Here is a 17,644-nt window from a genome sequence, read left to right as displayed (position 1 = left end):
ATTTCCACCATTGAACATTTTAATTTCTTTAATTAGTTATAACTTGTTTCGTACATACTATTTCCAGCTATTCTTTCTAAGATTTTAAATACAATTTGAGTGGTCATATTGATAGTTGAGACAATTGACCAAGATTTACCATCTGAACTACCTATCATGGATCGCCTGCTGATTAATTGTATAAGAATTGCTACTACTTTAGATGAGAATTATTCCGTTAATTAATCTGCAAGCTATGTGGTCTCATTATTACTATTTTTATTACCAATTGTTTTAATATTGCACCTCATGTAATAATTATTTTGTAACAATAAAACGATGTTTCAAATACTTTTATTAGCTTTTCCACTACCAATCAGTTACGTTTGAATACCTACCTGTGTACAAGGGCTGAACTATTCGGGATAGGTATAGCATTCATTACCAATTAGTAAATTGGTAAAAAAAAGTTCCAATTAAAATCTAACTCCAGTTCACTTGTGGTACTGAAACTTTCCATTCTCATAGCTATAGTTCATCTTATACGAGTTGATTGACATGGGTGGTCATTTAGGATATTTGGTAAGTGGGAATTTAGGTGAATATTCGATTAGTTTGAAACTCCATTTTCCATGAATAAATGTGAAAAAAAATGAAGAAATTCATGATTTATAGTTTCAGAAAATTAGCGATTTTTAATACTCTTACGACGTGGTTACTCAATACAACTAACTAACTCAAATTTCTTTACGATTCAAGCATCTATACATACGGTATAATATAACTGTAATTCAAATATTCAGCAATTTCGTGGTGGAGGAACACCATCAGGCACCAGTGGCATGTTCACTCCAAGACACTTTTCTTGGCCATCAGAGCTTTGGTTTTGTATCTATAAGTTTACACATTTCTCAATAGCGAGGGGAAAAAAAATTTCGACAATTTAAATTAACTAAGATTGAGAACATTTTTTTCCTTGCATTGGCTACATGTTAATAGTATGCAATACAATATTAATATTCACAATGAAATCCCACTCCTAACTGTTTCGCGATACATAGTTTAATTTCGTTATTGCAAATGAAAACATTTTATTTATACACCCTATTTTGAACAGGTAGAAAGACACCGAAGATTATAAATTTCAAAATTGCATTGATGAACAAGGTGAAAACATAACTTGTCAAACAATAGAATTGAGCAAAAATTTCAGGGTAATAGAATGCGGAGCTTAGGTATTCAATTCTCTAAAAATAAGTCGTCGACCGCGTTCAGCGTAAGAGGACAGCTATACGTATAATAATGTAAAATATCGGCCTACATACATACATCTACTTACAATATTACATTAATTATAAGATGAAATAATATCAGGTATTGCTCTTTAAAAATCTAAGACAAAAATTTTCAATTTTATCAAAAACAAAGCATGATCTCAAATTATTAGACACATATAAGCAAACAGACGTCGCCAGAGCAGTTTGATAACAACCGATGACAGTATCTTAGTAATGGAGCATTGAATATTGAGTAGTAATAAATTTAATCGATCTAATAAGTCCTTCTCGAAATAAATATAAAGATCACAGTAATTGGTGAACACAATGTGTACGTTTCTTAAATTTAACAATTATAAATGTCGCGGAATGGTACCTAAAGATTAGTTAAATCTCTTGCCAATACTTGACAATGAGATTAACGCAACGCGAGATAGCAAGTTAAAACTAGATCTCTAGTTGAATGTCAAGTTTGTCAGCAATTAGTTGATACATTAATTTACCGCTAGTAAACGGTTCAACTTTCTTTACAGCCATGACAGGGAACTTGGTTGCTAGATAAATCTATGAAAACTTGAACAATGCGACAGATTTGGCAGGATGATGAAAAAGGGTAAAATTCTTTCCACCTGTTCAATTAATATTCAAATAATAACTTACAGTAAAATTAATTATTCCTAAGACTTAGCTTGCAATGGACCTAAAGTGACTTAGAGATGAGGCATCGCCTATAAACTGAATTGGTTCTGCGTTGGTCAGTTTGCAGCAATCCAGCCATTGGATACGAGGTAGTGAAGGATCTTGCTCTCCGGCTCAGACTGAGGTGCAACGCCTGATCTCCTATTGCCATTCAGATACTCCTGTGCACAAAGGGTATCCCAATGTTTAGTAATTGTTGTTGGTTTAATTTATTTTTATTGAATAATTGTTTAATAAAGACGGGAAGTGTCATGCGTACTTGCAACAACAAGGTCTTTTGGGTAAGATACTGCGTTGGTTTCATATCCAGCTGGAGACACAAGGTCTTCTCTTGTTTGGTGAGAAGTTGAGCTGCTGCTTCCATCTCTACGTCCCTTGCATCGGACACTGTAAATCCCATTGGAGAGACTTTGATGGCTGTAACAGTAGAGTTGTTGCCTCTCTCCAAAGTAGTTTTTGAGAAAGCGATTGTGGGATGGGTGGAATTGGTATGGCTATCTTGCACCGCCAACAGATTGACTGGAATCGTCGTCCGATTGGGACTGGCTTGATTGATTATGTAGTTGTTGCTGGCTGAGTCTGCCTTTGACGTGCATTTTAGGTCGATTAAACCGCAACTTTTTTCTTCTTCTCTGTAATCCACACGTTCAATGTGATTTCTCGATCTTACTGTATTGTATATTGAAGTTAATAGGAATCGATCTCTGCTAAAACAAAGGATACTATGTAATAGTGTATTTCAAATTCCTATTAACTTCATATGTAGTTTGTACAGGTCGTACAGGTACGTATGTACAAGGGGTTTGTGTGTTTAGTCTCACATACCTAAATTTTTTCTGTATCTGTAAGTCAGCTCGAATACAAAAAGTGAAAAATTAAAAGAGGAACATGGCCACGGCGTCAATAATCTTGCAGAGTTAGCAAATAATCACGAGGGCTTTTCACCTATTTACAAATCGAATGTGTTACAAAATTTATCGAATCTTCACATGAGATGAATCTACAGAAAAGTACTTTAGAGGAATGAAATTGTTCTCGAGAAATTTCTGTAACCCACTTATAATAAAAATTAAATATAATCATTCGGAAGGTGCAATTAGCTAACTGCAAATTTCGCACATACAGCTTCAGAGAATTTTCATGATAGAATTTGTTTCCAATCGTACATGGGACTCACCTTTTTTTTAACATTTGGCGGTGTGTTGGTGTGGACGGCCCACTGCTGCCCTAAGTGAAATGCAAACTGATACAATCTGTTCACAAACGCCTGGCAACACGCATCACAAATAATTTGATTAGTCAACAGTAAGCAGAAGCTAACACGTTATTTATTCATATTTGAAGATTGGATCAAAGTGGATCCGAATTTCGCCGAATTTTTTTTTATCATCTTGCTCACGCTGCAGTATAATTGCATTATGGAAAAACGGTAGGTAAATTGAGATTTCTGTCACGGTAATTGATTTTATCTAAGGATTCAAAAAGATTACAAAACAATCGCAAGTAATTCAAGTGGAAGTAATTTGCAGTGGACGCAATAAAATTCATAAGTGAATTTCTCAGATATAGGCACGTATTACATAGGTCAATGTAAAACATGTGAGATTGAAATGACAATGACATTAAAACTATGCCCTGAAAATGGAAGAAAATGTTGATGCACGATTTACGTTGCAATAGATAAAAAGCATGTAGGTACGTAAGTGAAGCGTGTAGCTTATTATACAAATGCAACATACATGCGGCGTGCACGAAACAATATCAAAGGAAATGATATGGTATTACATAGATCTAATTGTTTGCTTATTGGGGTGTTTTTCCAAACGTATATATTGAAAACTAAAAAGACCGAGTGTATTGAACATCAAGAAAGAGGTACCTCTGACTGAATCAACTTTTCTCATGGATTTGCTTTGCTAAATTTTAGCAACTATGCATAAAAGTACATGAATAAATTGTAAGGATCATTATTGCGAGTGATGCTTAAGTTGCTTTATTAAGAAAAAAGTTAAAAATATGACAGATGTTAGTCAAATTTATATTGTATATTAGCACACCATAGAAAATTTGGAAAGTCGCCAAAACAGCCAATTCTGGAAAGAATTAAATAAACAATAAATTCATCAAAAATATACAAGTTTGGGTTGTTTATAACAGCTTACAAAATATGTTCGACTTAGTCTTCTTATATTGCTGAAAAACAGAGTTTGATAAAAAAAGTGAATGGAAATGGAATTTTTCGAAGATTTATCATTCGGAAAATTGAAATCTCAACTTCTAGGTGAAGCAGCAAAAACTTTCGATCAAGCTAGTTCGATTCTGTATCTTTGTAAAGACAAAAATAAATAGCGACAGAAACATTTACGCTGTTCTACTTTCAAGGATCGGCCAGTGGCTGAGAAATGAAGTAACGAATGCTATCCGATGATAAACTGATACACACTTAGTTTAGTATACAGCTAGAAACACGTAATCTTACAATTTCTACAAATTTCACAGAAAACGAAAGGAGAGTAAAAAGAAATAAAAATCCAAACGAGAACTTACAGATTTCTTTTCAGTCCAATGGTCCGTCGTTTCTGTTTGACCTTGAGTCTGTGCCATGACTTGTTCAAAATGGGCACATTCTTCGTGTCTGGTGATACCGTTCTCTCTGTAACGACTAAGCTCGGTTAGCCGTAGTCGGAGCTCTCGTTCCCGTTCCAAATTGGTCAAGAATTGTTCGTGTTCCTGTGCTGTGTAGAACTGGGCGAACGTTCGCATTCTATCACGAAATTCTCTGTACATCAAACAATGCACAATAAAAGCAATTGAGAGACAGGCGCAAATTCAAGTTATTTTACTTTATCAACGAATATAACAATTACTCGAGTGAGATCACGAATTGTGGGTTAATTGGTTTGGTACCTGTCTTCTTTGCTCTGCTTTTTCTTGATCGCTCTATCTTTTCTTGTCGAAGCAAAGAACGAAGAGACAAGCTGATAATCTCTAACGACACGTTTTCTTCTTGCTCGTTCACGTAAATTATTTGTGTACATATCAACTTGAGCCAGCTTCAGCGCAATGTCAAGGTCATCGTCTTCAGCTGGATTAAGAAACAACGAAGAAACCAGAGACTCTGCTTCGTGGTTATAATCCTGTAGAAAATAAAGAAGTTATTCATGTAATACAGTCGTTGAAGATAAACGAAAATTTTTTTCTTACGTTAAACATACGATATACAAAAGATTTACAGCGCATCGTCAGAAACTGAGATACTCGCTATAAGTAACACACCCTTTCAAAATCATCTCGCTGTGGCATGTAGCCGAGCTGAGCTGCTTCTTCTGGGGTGACATCTAGCGGTGGTAGTCGTGAGGTCAAGTCTGGCGATAAGGGTCCATAATCGGAGCTAGTTTGGTCCGTCAGGTTTGGTTTATAACTTTCAGTCGAAGGCCATGTCTGTTTACCAATATTTCCATCAAGATATCTCGCGATGTATTCTTCTTTAGCCTCTGCATGAAAAAAAGAAAAAGAAATGCAAGAAGTGTTTTCGGCATCCTTTGCTTCAGTTCAAAGTTTCACGTCAACCGTTGAGCTCATATTAATCATCATACGTCGAACGAAGGGCTTGGTATACATACGGTGTAGATAAAAGTGATAAATTTTACAAGAGAAACAAGTATAAGTTTTTGATTTTGAACACGTTGCTTAAATACAGAAAATAAATTCAAATGAGAAAATAACGCTCGTTTACCATCAGGTGTTCTTGTTTCAATGTGTTTACTTATATCCTCCCAATTTCCAAAACCGAACTGTTCAATCGCATCAAGAAGTCTGAGTTGCTCTCTCGCTGTCCAACTGCCTCTTCCACTAAATATGCTTATTGTCCCAGAATCCTAAATGATATGAAGAATTAAATATAACAAGATATTATTATGAAATACCATAATAAAGTATACAAGTAAAAATTTGTCGAGCTCAAAGATATGCTTACCATAAATTGATATGAGTGGTCATTTTTGTGCTGTCCTATTTCAGCGCCAGCAGAAAAACACTGTAAATGAAATCGCTCTCATTATGCGAGAGTATATACGCTCAATTTTAATTGAAACAAAGCAATCTGTAGGATGGGTTACTACGTGGAGTATATACAAAGATTCTGGTATAAATGAAAAAAGCAAAACTGTTGTGCACGTAAGTTCTTTACAACATAATTGCTTTGCAAAAGATAATCAGGCCGAAAAGATGCGACGAGAATCCCATATCCAGAGATATAATGCATTAGCTATTACAACATTACAGTGTGCATCTATGATTGAACTGAAAATAATATTCATTCTGTATATATTGAGAAAGAACATAATAGTTCAGTGATTTTTGTTTCTCAAAAGTAACAACGATTTTTCCGATTGAGTCAATTTTCATCGTAAAATGTGTTACAAGATTGATTATATAAAATAATAACATCATCACGGAATTCGGATCCATAAAGAATCGTAAATAATTACACACACGTAGTAACATTTCGAATTTCCCGCTCAACGCTTGTTGCGATGTCGCGAATACGACGGTGACGAGCGAAATTATTGAAGCGCGTCGTCTTTCAAGGCTTTGAGAGCTTGGTGGGGAAGAGGGAGAGGGAAATAAAAATATTTGCCGTCAGCAGGAGGCAAAATCTGGCGAAAAGTTTGAAGGGGGGTGGGTGGTAGCTAGTCACATGACTCGACTCCGGAGCATCAGGACCGAAGGCCCCCCATTCGTTTCGCCCCTGGGCGACTTGCGACTTACCTGTAGGCACAGATCAAAGTCGGCACATTCCACGCATTTAACGCGTAACCCAGCGATGTCCTCCTGGCAATATGTGCAATTGTACTTAGCGTAGAGATCTGGGAACAATATGCAGTCATTAATACGAACCGAGCTCGACTCGGTTCGGTTGAAATCGATCGAAAATGCAATCCTCACTACGAAGGGACCTACGTACCCGCCATTATTGTTCTATGGCGTTTATTTCCAGAACGGTCGGTAGTGACGTCACCACATCCTAAGGTCAACCGAAAATAACCATAAACTGTTACAGCGTATCGCGCTCATTTTTTAGAACAAAGACTAATCGAGTACACGATATATAGTTATATAAGACACTTCGTTGATCCGTATTTATTTTTCGAACAAAAACCACCCGAAATATACTCATTACCTGATTGAAAAAAAATGTTGTTTACGACTGTAGCGTCGTAAGGGAAATGCGCATGCGCTACGCTAACGCCCCTCGTTGCATCGCCCCAGGAACGTATTATGTATGACGGTACAAAACCCCTAGCTGTCAGCAACAATTCCTTCCACTATTGCCAACCTGACCAATCATAATTTCGCACGATTCAAACGTCCGTCTTCGCCCCGACGCCTTCCAGAAAATGTCATCGTTCTTGCCCTACGAATACGCGACAGGAAATTTTCAACGTTTAATTCAATTTCGAGTAAGTATTCTTATTATTTTCAAGTTTTCAAAAATATATATACATATATTATAGTATAATACTAATCACGTTCTTGATTTCGTTGTCGCAACAAAAGAAGGTCAAAAGCTAAGTTCAAAAACGCAGTGTGACATAAAAAGTTTTGTTTTCGTTTTACCGTTTTCTAATTTAAAGTATAATCCAGTATAATATTCATCGCGATGTCAATAATCACAAGTTTTACAAGTAAAACTCCCGATATCTCGATTTTGCGATTTATTTCGCTTGTCAGAATCTACCCTAAGTCGTATCAGAGCGCATCGTTAAGACGCTTGGACTTGCTGCGAAAGTACAGCTTCTGTTCAGGCCCACGAAGATTCGAAGATACTCGCAAGTTCAAAGCGTTTAAGGAAAAGCAGGCAAAAATGCAGGTTCGATATTAGCCTCTCACTAGTAGTTTAGTGTCACTGATATAAAAATGACGGCTTTCACCATTTGATTTTGAATTGTTTCTCTACCTAGCAGCATAAGACTTGAAACGTTTGCGAAAATTAAAAGCAATTCATTAGTTGTTAAATGCCTTTCTTAATGTTTTCAGTGCGATGACGGATATCCTGTACATTTGAAAGGTGGTTTCTTAGACAAAATATTGTACCACATTACTGTAGGTGGTGTTATTATAGGCCTAGCTCAAGGCTTTTGGTTTACTTATTGTTGCGCGTCGAAGAAAGCTGTGGATTGAATTTTGTTAATCGTTGTTTGCAATGTGAATGGTTTAAAAGCAACTTGTCACTAATTTTAATCGATGTTATCAGCAAGTTAATGATGCTTTTTAAAAACTAGATACCATTATGTCTGGCAATGAATACACGTTTAAAGTTAAATGTCTTTACTTTTTTTGTAACACAATGATACACAACATTTTATTTCTTATATACATTTTCCACGATATATACTGTATGTACGGTTATTCAGCTTACTTAGTACAGAATTTATGAGCTCATTTTTAAGGCACTTTATAACGAGTCAATTGAATACCGATATATAGAAAGTATCTGAACAAAGGAAGTTCGGTTGCTTCAATTTTTATAACATATTTCATAGTTTGGTATAAAAAAAAAGTGCAAAATATTCTTAGAATGAAAATGAAATTTTACAGACCGTTCAAAGTTTGCTGATTCTATTTTTGGTATGGAAATGTAGCATCGGAGCTGAACAATTGGCATTCACGATGACATACAAGCAACGGTTAAAATTGTAAACTTTGGTATCACAGAAACATATTTACATATTTTTCTTGGCGCATTGCAATCCACTGGAAACAGTCTGTACTCACTAGTTACGTATTATCATGGTATCAAGTATTCAAAACTTTGTTTTCGTTCTGCTCTGTCTTTTGATTTTCCACCTCAAGAAATCTCTCTTCTGTTGTGGTCCTGCGTTGTGATTTAAATTCGGTCTTTTCTGTTTTCTCGGAAACTTCCACGTTCTCCACAAGTGTTTCAGTCGAATCTGCATTCGAGGAAGCAGAGGATTGTCGAATTTGTGCAGTTTCCGAATCGTCATTATCCGCAATTTTTGATTTAAGCTTTTTGTTCATTTCAGCCTGTAAATTCACATTTTTTTGATTATGTACTGACTCATCGTTCAGCGGATCATTATTTTTCAATCGGTGCTCAGTTTCAATTTCAAAAGTCAATTTAGCTGCTCTTTCTTTTCTACGTGCTACCAAGTCTTTTAACGCTTCGCTGAATAGCATCAAAGTCTCTGAAATTGGTCTGTTTATGTAATCAGCGGATATCTGATCGAACCGATCATCTTCATCGGAAGATAATTCATTCTTTAGCTCCTTAAACTGATCAATAATTTGTTTCAAATTTTCTCTTGCTCCTTTCACCGCTTCAATATCCTGCGTTTCAACAATATATTTATCCATTTCAACAATATTTTCCTCTAAAGATGCGGCTCCAATTTCTTCAATGTATTCTGTTGAATAGTCGCTTAATTCATCGTTTGACCATTTCTTCAGAGACATGGGATCTTCAGAGGCTAAATCCTTTTCAAATTCCTTAAACTGATTTATTATATTTCTGATGCTCTCCTTGACATGAATGACGTTTTCTTTGTGTACTTTTGCCCTCTCCGTTGAAATTGCGTTCTTTTCTTTAGACTCCTGTTTCAACACAGACTTCATTTTTTGTGACACTGAAGGTAGATTACGTTTCATTATTTTTACATCACTCTTATCATGTTCTTGGTTCCCTTCTAATTCGTTGTCGCTGGAGCTTTCTTTCTTAGATTTAGCTTCTCCCATCTTCTTCTTGATTAATTTTTTCATCGATTTCTTCAAGCTACCTGATATTTGCTGGTCGATTTTGCTACTGCTTGCAGCTTGTTCATGCAATGCTTCATCTTCGATACGTGCATCGCATTCGCCAGAATTACTTGTTTTTACTACAAAGACTTCTTCAGTCGTGTCTGGATCATCATCTAGCTCAATATCGTTTTCTGTTTTCTGCAAAAGGTTGTTGTATTTTTTAGACCCTACATCATTAGATGTGTCCATTCTCTCCATCGATTCACTATTACTTTTCTCTTCTATTTTCATATTAATTTCACCCACATTCTCAGTGCTCGGTGTAGAATAATCTAAGATATCATTTGAATTTATGTCTGATTTGTCAGTAACAATTACTACATTTTCATTTGGCAACAAATCACTTGATATTTGCTCCAATGGTTTTCCAATAGCCTCTAATGACGCCTCAATGTCTTCGAATATAAATCCTATCTTACCCAGATCTTGATGAGTACTATCAGAATTCAGAGGAACGTTTTCAGCATCATCTTCAAAGTCTGTTAATCCGTCGTTCAGATCTCTCTTAACTTTGGTTTTTATCGGATCATATTTAACATTGGCTTTTCGCTTCATTATAAAAATAGTGGGTTTTGTTTTTATCTTTATCGGCGGTATACCGTTGTAGTTTAATGTGATATGAGAGAAACCGTCAACCGAGTCTAATATATCGTGAGTTTTCATGTACGGTTTTATGTTCGGCGAATATTTACTTTTAGCTTCCATTAGCAAATGTGTGAATTGCAGCATCTCAGGACTGTCAATTGTTATATTCTCTTGTTTGGAATATCTGAAAGGTAAAGAGTCGTTCGAGAGAATCTTAAGATAGTAAGATTTTCAGCATTTAACTTTATCACTAGCAGCCCTTCGCTTTAAAAACAACCGACTCAGGGAGTCGCGAATAAATAAATAACTTGTCGGCAGGGATCCACGTGAAAATAATTTGACAAAAGTGACTATTACTTACATCCAGTCTTTGTTGGTTTGCGTAAACCTAGAGACTCCAGTCTGTGCAGTTAGGACATCTATGTGCACGTGTATCGGTTCAACAGCATCTCTCTCTAATCGATGCAATCTGGCAATAGCCAAACCTCCAGGATAGTTGGAGCCCGCCACGCAAAGCAGAAACATAGAGAATATGGCATTCAAAATCAGATGGCCAAGAACAGCCAGTGCGAAAAATCCGTTCCATGATGATTTTGCCCTGTTCTCCCATCTAGTAGAAAATACAAAACAAAAATTACGATCTTGATTGGCACAGAATCAACGATTAGTGCGCGATAAAATATGTGAAACTGCAAAACTCACATTCTATGACAAGCTGCCGCTGCTCCAATGTTCAAAAGCGGGAAGACATATATAATAAACCTCAATTCTTTGTGCGGTAGAAAAGAGAAAAGTAGGACGAACAAAATTCCGGGAATAGTTAGAGCGCGCACTCTCTTGTCCCACATCATTCCCAGTGGTATGAAAAGGTACGAGAAAGCCAGACCGCGAGGCAAAGCAGAATAAAAGTACCAAAGAAATGGCGACGTCTACGTTCTTGTCTTAAGGAGAAAGAAACATTTGACTTGAAAGTAAATCATTCTTTTTGCTCGTCGAATAGGTGAGACAGTTTCAATGTTATTTATAAAGGATACACCCCACTGACTACTTTTGTTGAGAATCGTATTGAAGTAGAAGACTTCACCCTCGGGCCACAACGGACGATTCCAAAAAATCGAATCTACGATCACGGTGATTCCCAGACACAAAATGCCCGAGGGTATCGATATTTTGAGCAATCTGAAACCAATACAGTTAATAATATTAAAATGTGACCAGATTTGAGGGTTGATGCTTGATAGTATTCTGTTCCAAAGTACCTCGGTATCGTGAGTTTCATACTGGCTAAGTCATGGATGAGAAATAGTCCCAATAGCATAGCTAATTCGGCTCTGAATACAATGATGGCTGCCGCTGATGAGCAGATGAACGTTACATGGTCTTGCCTGAGCCAACCGTAGAGTGCGAGCAGAACTAGAAAATGAAATTTGAGCTCAAAGATTAGCTTGATCCACAATCTACTGAGACTAATAGCAAGAGTGAATAATAGTCGGAGTGATTCGAAAATCGGGACAGGCTGATGATTTTGCTTATTTAAAAAAAGCTGTGGAGTGAATGCGTAGACCAGTCATTCTTCTTAAAATGAAAAAAATATCGCGGCGAATACGAAATTAGCCATACCTTATGTCTTTTTTAGCTACTATTAAACCTTGATGCTACTTAATGCGTTCAATTTACGTATTTCGAGATTTATCTGCAACATAAATATTATCACACGTTTGAATAAGTAATATCGATTGATGTTACTTATAATAATATCAGCATTTTTTCAGTGGCATCAGAGTCAAATAAAATGAACTTTCACTAAAGATAAGAGCAATCGGCTAATGCTAGTCGACGATATACACAAGCGTAAAAGCTTACTTTCTTCATCAAAGGCGCGCCTTTTGAAACTGGCCATTTACGTTCCACCTTTTGATTTCTAACGAACGTGCAATCGGGAAAACTGTCTTTATATTCATTCAAATAATAATCTTCCGAACAAGCCTTCACGTAGAATTTACATTATCACAGGACTGTGTTGATTGCAAGTAGCCTTTTTTTTTTAACGAAATTCTTAGCTCACATGCATAACGTGAGATTGCTTAAACGACAAAGACAAATAAACATTAACACCGATCTCTGTACCGATGTTCAACGCATTGGAACGTTAATTTCTGAAGACAACCCAAAGTGGGAGGTAACGAAATGACTAGCGTTAAGTCCTTTATTCACCTAGAGGCATGGCCATGATGTTTGGCAAAGGACGGCTCAGGTAATACATGAAGTGGTACTGCGTTATGGTGATTGCAACAAACCATTTGACAAACTGGAGACCAAATATTTGCTGTAACGCCTGCCTGTACAGTCGTAGCGTGGTTATTACCATCAGGCCCAGCACAGCTCTCACTGAAAATAAAAAACTATTTATTTAGTGTCTTTTTTCGAAGTAATTAAAACGAAAAGGTACAAGATTTTGGAGAAAAAAGAATACCAACAGAGGTTTTATATCTATCTGAAATTTCAATCAATTTCAAGTTATTAAACTTCAACAGAAACTCAAATTTAAGTAACAATTTGTCCTAAAGATGTATCGTTACGTTAACAATGCAAATTTCAACCCCATATTTTATTCCCGTTCCGTAAAAATTGTTTTCTAAAATTTATCCAGATATCTTGCAAAAGCATAAAAAATAAGCAAACAAATAAACATGCGTCAAAACAAGTATCAGCTCACCGACATATTGGGAGAAGAATTTGCTGAGATTGAGGTAATCAACAGCTGCAACAAAGGGCGTAGCAACACAGGAGATCATGATTGGACCCAGAAATGTTCTTGGCACAACTCCAGGAAACTCACGATGATCGTACTAGTTTCAAGGAAAAATAGATGCATACATATTATCAGACGGCAGTTGGTAGAGGCGCGAGGTATTATTTCAGAATTCGATATAGCCTTTGGCGAGTTTTTTCCCAGACAAGATCGGACAATTTTTACCGACGATCAACGACCGGCGTCGTTATGTCAGAAGTTAAAAAAGGTAAATAAGAAGAGCGTTCGGCTAGCGACGCATCTGAGAAAAGTCATCGCCAGGGAAGTCGAGTCGTTATCTATTTTAAAGCTGGTTTTTTTAATATTATCAAAGAGAATTTTTTGGTGGAAAAAATTCTACTCACTTCTGTTAGGTTAAAACCGTGGTAGAGGATATCGTGCATCGCCTGTAGGTTGAAACTCTCTTCAACTTTGGTAAAAGGGCAGTAAAAAAGGTGGATACTCGCCACGAGTATTATTATGCGATCCATTTTTGGTTTTTTTTTTTTTTTTTTTTTTTTTTTTGCTTTTCTTCTTTTCTCTGTCTACTTCGGCTACATTTATCCACGGTTATTCCATTTCGGCGATGAATTCGTTCGCTGTGTCTCGTCTCGTCGTACGAAGAGCTACGTGTCGATAAAGTGCAATCTGTGAATGATCAGAAATAGATTCACGGCAGTAACGGCAAAAGCAAACTGCCGAACTATCTGCAGACGACGTTCAACGTTGTGATCTGTCGTCTGCTTGCCGGTGTCGACTAAAGTGCTGCCAATCGTTTAACTGTAATCACGCTTGCCAACTTTCGCCGTTTTATAGGTTATGCGATGTAGAAAAATAAAAAAAATAAAAATAAAAAAAGTAGTAATTTAACATCCTGGGGAGAAATTTTACCGTGTTTAAACTCTCGAAAAGATTTTATATGCATTTATCGTTCATTTTGTTGCAGTATAACTTTGTCTTCTTTGCGAAAAACGGGTTTCTTTTTCTCAAGTTCAAATGTTACCGCCTTCATGCTGCGGCTTAGCTTCTACAGATGGCGCCGTAAGTCACGCGGCGCGAAAATTCCTGAAGGTTTGAATTATAATTTGAATGGTAAAACAGATGGCAGACATCAAGTGTTCAAGCGTCGACTGAAGTATATGTATAAGACAAACGTAATCAATACTCGATGGAAATTCTAACCAATGCCTGTCTTAAGTCTAGTTTTGTAATTATAATCATGGCGGAAATAAGATTTTTTTATATATTTTACAATTACAAGAAGTAATGTCGGAAATTTTGCTTTTCGCTATGTAATTCGTAGCAAGGGGGAAGAGATATATGCTTTTTAATAATAAACCAATTTCACACTTCAATCTACTTGCACTACTCGGTGCAACGCGATGATGCATATACCTTGCATAATCACATAACGTCCTTGCGAAAGAGTATACATATATCTTTTGCGTTGTTTTTTATATTCATATACATTTTGTATAAATTATTCGAAATATGCGGATGGAGTCTCTCCTACGTGCCGGAGTTATATATATACACTATATATACCGAGATTTTGTAAATATTTCAACGACAGAAATCGGGGATGCTCAACTTTGCATCAACAGCTATGCAAGCTCCTTCTTCTTCAGTTGTATTATGAAACTGACGACTTTTTTTTTTTTTTTTACGAATATGTAATCGTAGTAATTATTACACAATAATGAATTCCAACTTTAATTAATACCAATGATTTGGCCAAAACTTTATCGCTTCAATTTTAACGGAGTCAAGTCCAACGTTACAAGATTACAATTTCTATACAACGTTGAAGATCGAAGTTCGATTTTCAATACTCGTTGAACGTTTTTCCTCGGATTAATTTATGCGTAAATCGTAAGAACTGAATTTTCTAAACTTTCTTCGACACCGTGTTTTAGTTTAAAATTCAAAAGTTATAGGTATACGTGGAGTAAATTAATGTGCATCGTAGACCGTATAAAAGAGCAAAGTTTTTAATGCCGATTAAAATTCATACGCAATTAGTTTGAATACACGGTATATACATATAATACAACTGATAAACTTATACCTTCTATATCCTGCTGCAAGTGTAAATAAACTAATTCCCAACGTTGAGGGTAAATTAGCGATCGTTGTTTTAATTAAGTATTTGTAGTAGGTATGTGTAACATCTTTTCATTTCATTCGCTCCTCGTTTACTGTATACAAGGGCACATTGTTAATCTAAGGGGAAAAAATGAAGTTACTTTTGAAACTCGCTTACCACGGCATCGTTATGTCGAGGAGAAGAGAGGCGGCGAATGGGTGCCGCGAGAGTAATGTTGGCAAATCTTATTAACAGGGTAAATATTTGACGAAGATAAGCCCATTAGTACTAGAAGGCGAAGTGTGCCTAGTTAGTGAAGTGGAGAGTGTGCATTAATTTCAGTCCAACTCGAGATGTGATATCGTTTTAACATCCAGTAAGCTCGAAACGCGATTTAAACAATTTATGGATTTTTATCATCCTCCTCTTCGTCTCCGTTCGGTATTACAAAAGTAACGAAATCGACAAAACCACGTTGAATGGCGTGCGGTAATTGATTGTGATTGGAAAAGTGCGCGTTTTCTACATTCTCGAATAAACTAAAACTCTGGATATAACATTCGACCGACTATTTTTATTTAAATATTGTCCCTCTGCTCTAACGGACGATACGAAGATTGGGCGCGCCAATCGCTCGCTGCTGATTCAATCTTCCATAAATTAATTTCACCGTTGGCTTAACTCTGGCAAATGATTCGCATCTGCTGATTGAATCGCGTAATTACTCCGCAGGTTAGCCGAACTGTGAATTATTGTGTAAATAATTTTCCCCTTAATAATTCATTTTTAAATTTCAATATATTATTATAATATGCAGAAATTCTTCCGCAGACTGTGCTATATCGTTATTGTAAATTTTAATAGACGCCATTTTCTTCCTTTAATTATTATTCTCAATGAAAAATCGAATATTTCTCAGCGAAATATTTTCGGCTTCTGCTTTCAAACAATATGCAATTTATGTTTATAATACATTCAGATAGAAAATTTTTACTTCTTTCTTCCTCTCTTCTCTCCTAAAGCTCAACCATAAAGCCCGAAACGAAAAAACGAAACTTTTAATTGAACGGGACGTTTTTCTCCACACAGCCAAGTGACAGGTACAAATGCCAGGAAAATAATTCCCGAATTTAATCCCCACTCGTCGTCCGTTTCCACATAACTATTATTATTATTATTATTATTAATAGATATACGCATAAAAATTTTTTACAACATTGATCAAGTCCAGCATAATTGAAGTTTTTGATAACAATATTGTTAACAACAATTCTAGAGGAATTACTAGGTACAGTATTTTGTCATCCTTGTCAAATTTGAATTATATAAGCCGTTTTAAATTTTTTTTGTAATACTTATCTCAAATTTTGCTTCTTTGTAAAATTTCCTAATTCGTGTAAAACGCTTTTATTCTTCTCAATTCTGTAGATTTTAATGTATAAAAATAACACACGTTGTTTCTTCTTTCATTTCTGCATCTCAACTCTTTTTTTACCCAACTTTATCTTGATTGTTATTAATTTATTTTGTTGTTATTTTTAATTCATTTCTTTTCATTTCCATTCTTACAGCTAGCTGATGAAATAATTGAGTTTCTAAGAGTTTAATTCAATCTGTTTCGAGAGACATTGTATAAGTGTCAAGTCCTTGAAGCAACGTATATATATTTGCTCTTGCCCCGAGTCTTTAGTAAATTTATCTCGCGCAGCGAGCGAGTATACGCGTGTGAGAAAGTAGTAAACGTAAAAATGTGAAAGAAAAAAAAAAAAAAAAAAAGGAAACGCGATGGTAAAAAATTCACGGGATTATAGGAGAGAGGAGAGAAAGAGTTTATAGAAATAAAAAAAAATAAAACCGCTTGTATATATATATATATGCTTCGACTAACAAAGTTACTTTTCACTGTGGAACAGACCAGGGTTGAAATATATTCACTTGCCGAGTTATAACTGCGAGAGCTTTCACTCGGCAAGCTTATTTGGCAAATGCGGTAAGCTTGAAAAAGTGGACGGCAATATAAACCCGCTCGTGTCAAGCAGGGATGGAAAAAAGTAAACGAGACCAAACTAAACTAAACGAAACGAAACGAAACGAAACGTAACGTAACGTATTCTGCAATAACTTTTGCCGGTTAGTCTGCAGCTTGAAACGTGTGAACCGTGATGTGAGTATACATGGTGTGCCTACAACTCCTATCCTCCTCCACGCCATTTTCTTCGAGGTTAAAGCCTTTAAGTGAGATGCGTACCAATTGTATAAAAAAATCCCTATATTGCTAGGGAATTATTTATCTTGCGAACGCTACCCTGCTCGGTAATGCCATCACGTGTAGTGTCACGTGACGTGAGTTATTTAAAGTCCCGTTCATTTTTTCCCCACGCAGATTCAACGTCGCAACAATTAATTACC

At 36.1% G+C, this 17,644-nt stretch overlaps 2 protein-coding genes across 7 annotated transcripts; both read right to left on the bottom strand.

The window, feature by feature from the left end:
• Position 1: 1 nt before the first annotated feature.
• On the bottom strand, positions 2-7,142 carry LOC124407981 (transcriptional adapter 2B). Of its 3 annotated transcripts, none has more exons than XM_046884610.1 (10): positions 6,922-7,140; positions 6,726-6,823; positions 5,932-5,991; positions 5,692-5,833; positions 5,232-5,449; positions 4,863-5,092; positions 4,503-4,734; positions 3,133-3,182; positions 2,215-2,587; positions 2-2,116 (listed from the first exon to the last, which is right to left on the bottom strand). In XM_046884610.1, exons 1-10 carry the CDS (start codon positions 6,926-6,928, stop codon positions 2,012-2,014), a joined length of 1,515 nt encoding a protein of 504 aa, XP_046740566.1. In that variant the 5' UTR covers positions 6,929-7,140; the 3' UTR covers positions 2-2,011. The 3 variants fall into 3 exon arrangements, with proteins under 3 accessions (XP_046740566.1, XP_046740567.1, XP_046740568.1); XM_046884611.1 differs by having other exon boundaries at positions 6,903-7,139; XM_046884612.1 differs by lacking the exon at positions 2-2,116 and having other exon boundaries at positions 2,312-2,587; positions 3,133-3,222; positions 6,922-7,142.
• A 1,588-nt stretch (positions 7,143-8,730) lies between these two features.
• LOC124407975 lies at positions 8,731-13,901 on the bottom strand. Of its 4 annotated transcripts, XM_046884588.1 has the most exons (9): positions 13,695-13,901; positions 13,515-13,660; positions 13,075-13,207; positions 12,573-12,746; positions 11,618-11,771; positions 11,393-11,537; positions 11,061-11,287; positions 10,720-10,968; positions 8,731-10,542 (listed from the first exon to the last, which is right to left on the bottom strand). In XM_046884588.1, exons 2-9 carry the CDS (start codon positions 13,638-13,640, stop codon positions 8,754-8,756), a joined length of 2,997 nt encoding a protein of 998 aa, XP_046740544.1. In that variant the 5' UTR covers positions 13,641-13,660; positions 13,695-13,901; the 3' UTR covers positions 8,731-8,753. The 4 variants fall into 4 exon arrangements, with proteins under 4 accessions (XP_046740544.1, XP_046740545.1, XP_046740547.1 ...); XM_046884589.1 differs by lacking the exons at positions 13,515-13,660; positions 13,695-13,901 and having other exon boundaries at positions 12,656-12,746; positions 13,075-13,125; XM_046884591.1 differs by lacking the exons at positions 13,075-13,207; positions 13,515-13,660; positions 13,695-13,901 and adding an exon at positions 11,979-12,051 and having other exon boundaries at positions 12,656-12,746.
• Between the last annotated feature and the right edge of the window lie 3,743 nt (positions 13,902-17,644).

Source organism: Diprion similis, chromosome 7 (genome assembly GCF_021155765.1).
Source record: "Diprion similis isolate iyDipSimi1 chromosome 7, iyDipSimi1.1, whole genome shotgun sequence".
NCBI classification, from domain to species: Eukaryota; Metazoa; Arthropoda; class Insecta; order Hymenoptera; family Diprionidae; genus Diprion; species Diprion similis.
Note: the sequence above shows the minus strand (reverse complement) of the source record. Positions and strands in the feature narration are given on the sequence as shown.

What these genes read in the sequence shown, in the direction of transcription:
- LOC124407981 (XM_046884610.1), bottom strand. An exon ending in ATTGGACTGAAAAGAAATCT is followed by an intron (nt 3,183 to 4,502) that starts GTAAGTTCTCGT and finishes CATTTCACTTAG; the next exon opens with GGCAGCAGTGGGCCGTCCAC. An exon ending in CGCCAAATGTTAAAAAAAAG is followed by an intron (nt 2,588 to 3,132) that starts GTGAGTCCCATG and finishes TGTGGATTACAG; the next exon opens with AGAAGAAGAAAAAAGTTGCG.
- LOC124407975 (XM_046884588.1), bottom strand. Translation starts at nt 13,640, where the DNA reads ATGGATCGCATAATAATACTCGTGGCGAGTATCCACCTTTTTTACTGC. An exon ending in CATCATGGCCATGCCTCTAG is followed by an intron (nt 11,772 to 12,572) that starts GTGAATAAAGGA and finishes TTCATTTTCTAG; the next exon opens with TTCTGCTCGCACTCTACGGT. An exon ending in ATGAAACTCACGATACCGAG is followed by an intron (nt 11,538 to 11,617) that starts GTACTTTGGAAC and finishes TATTGGTTTCAG; the next exon opens with ATTGCTCAAAATATCGATAC.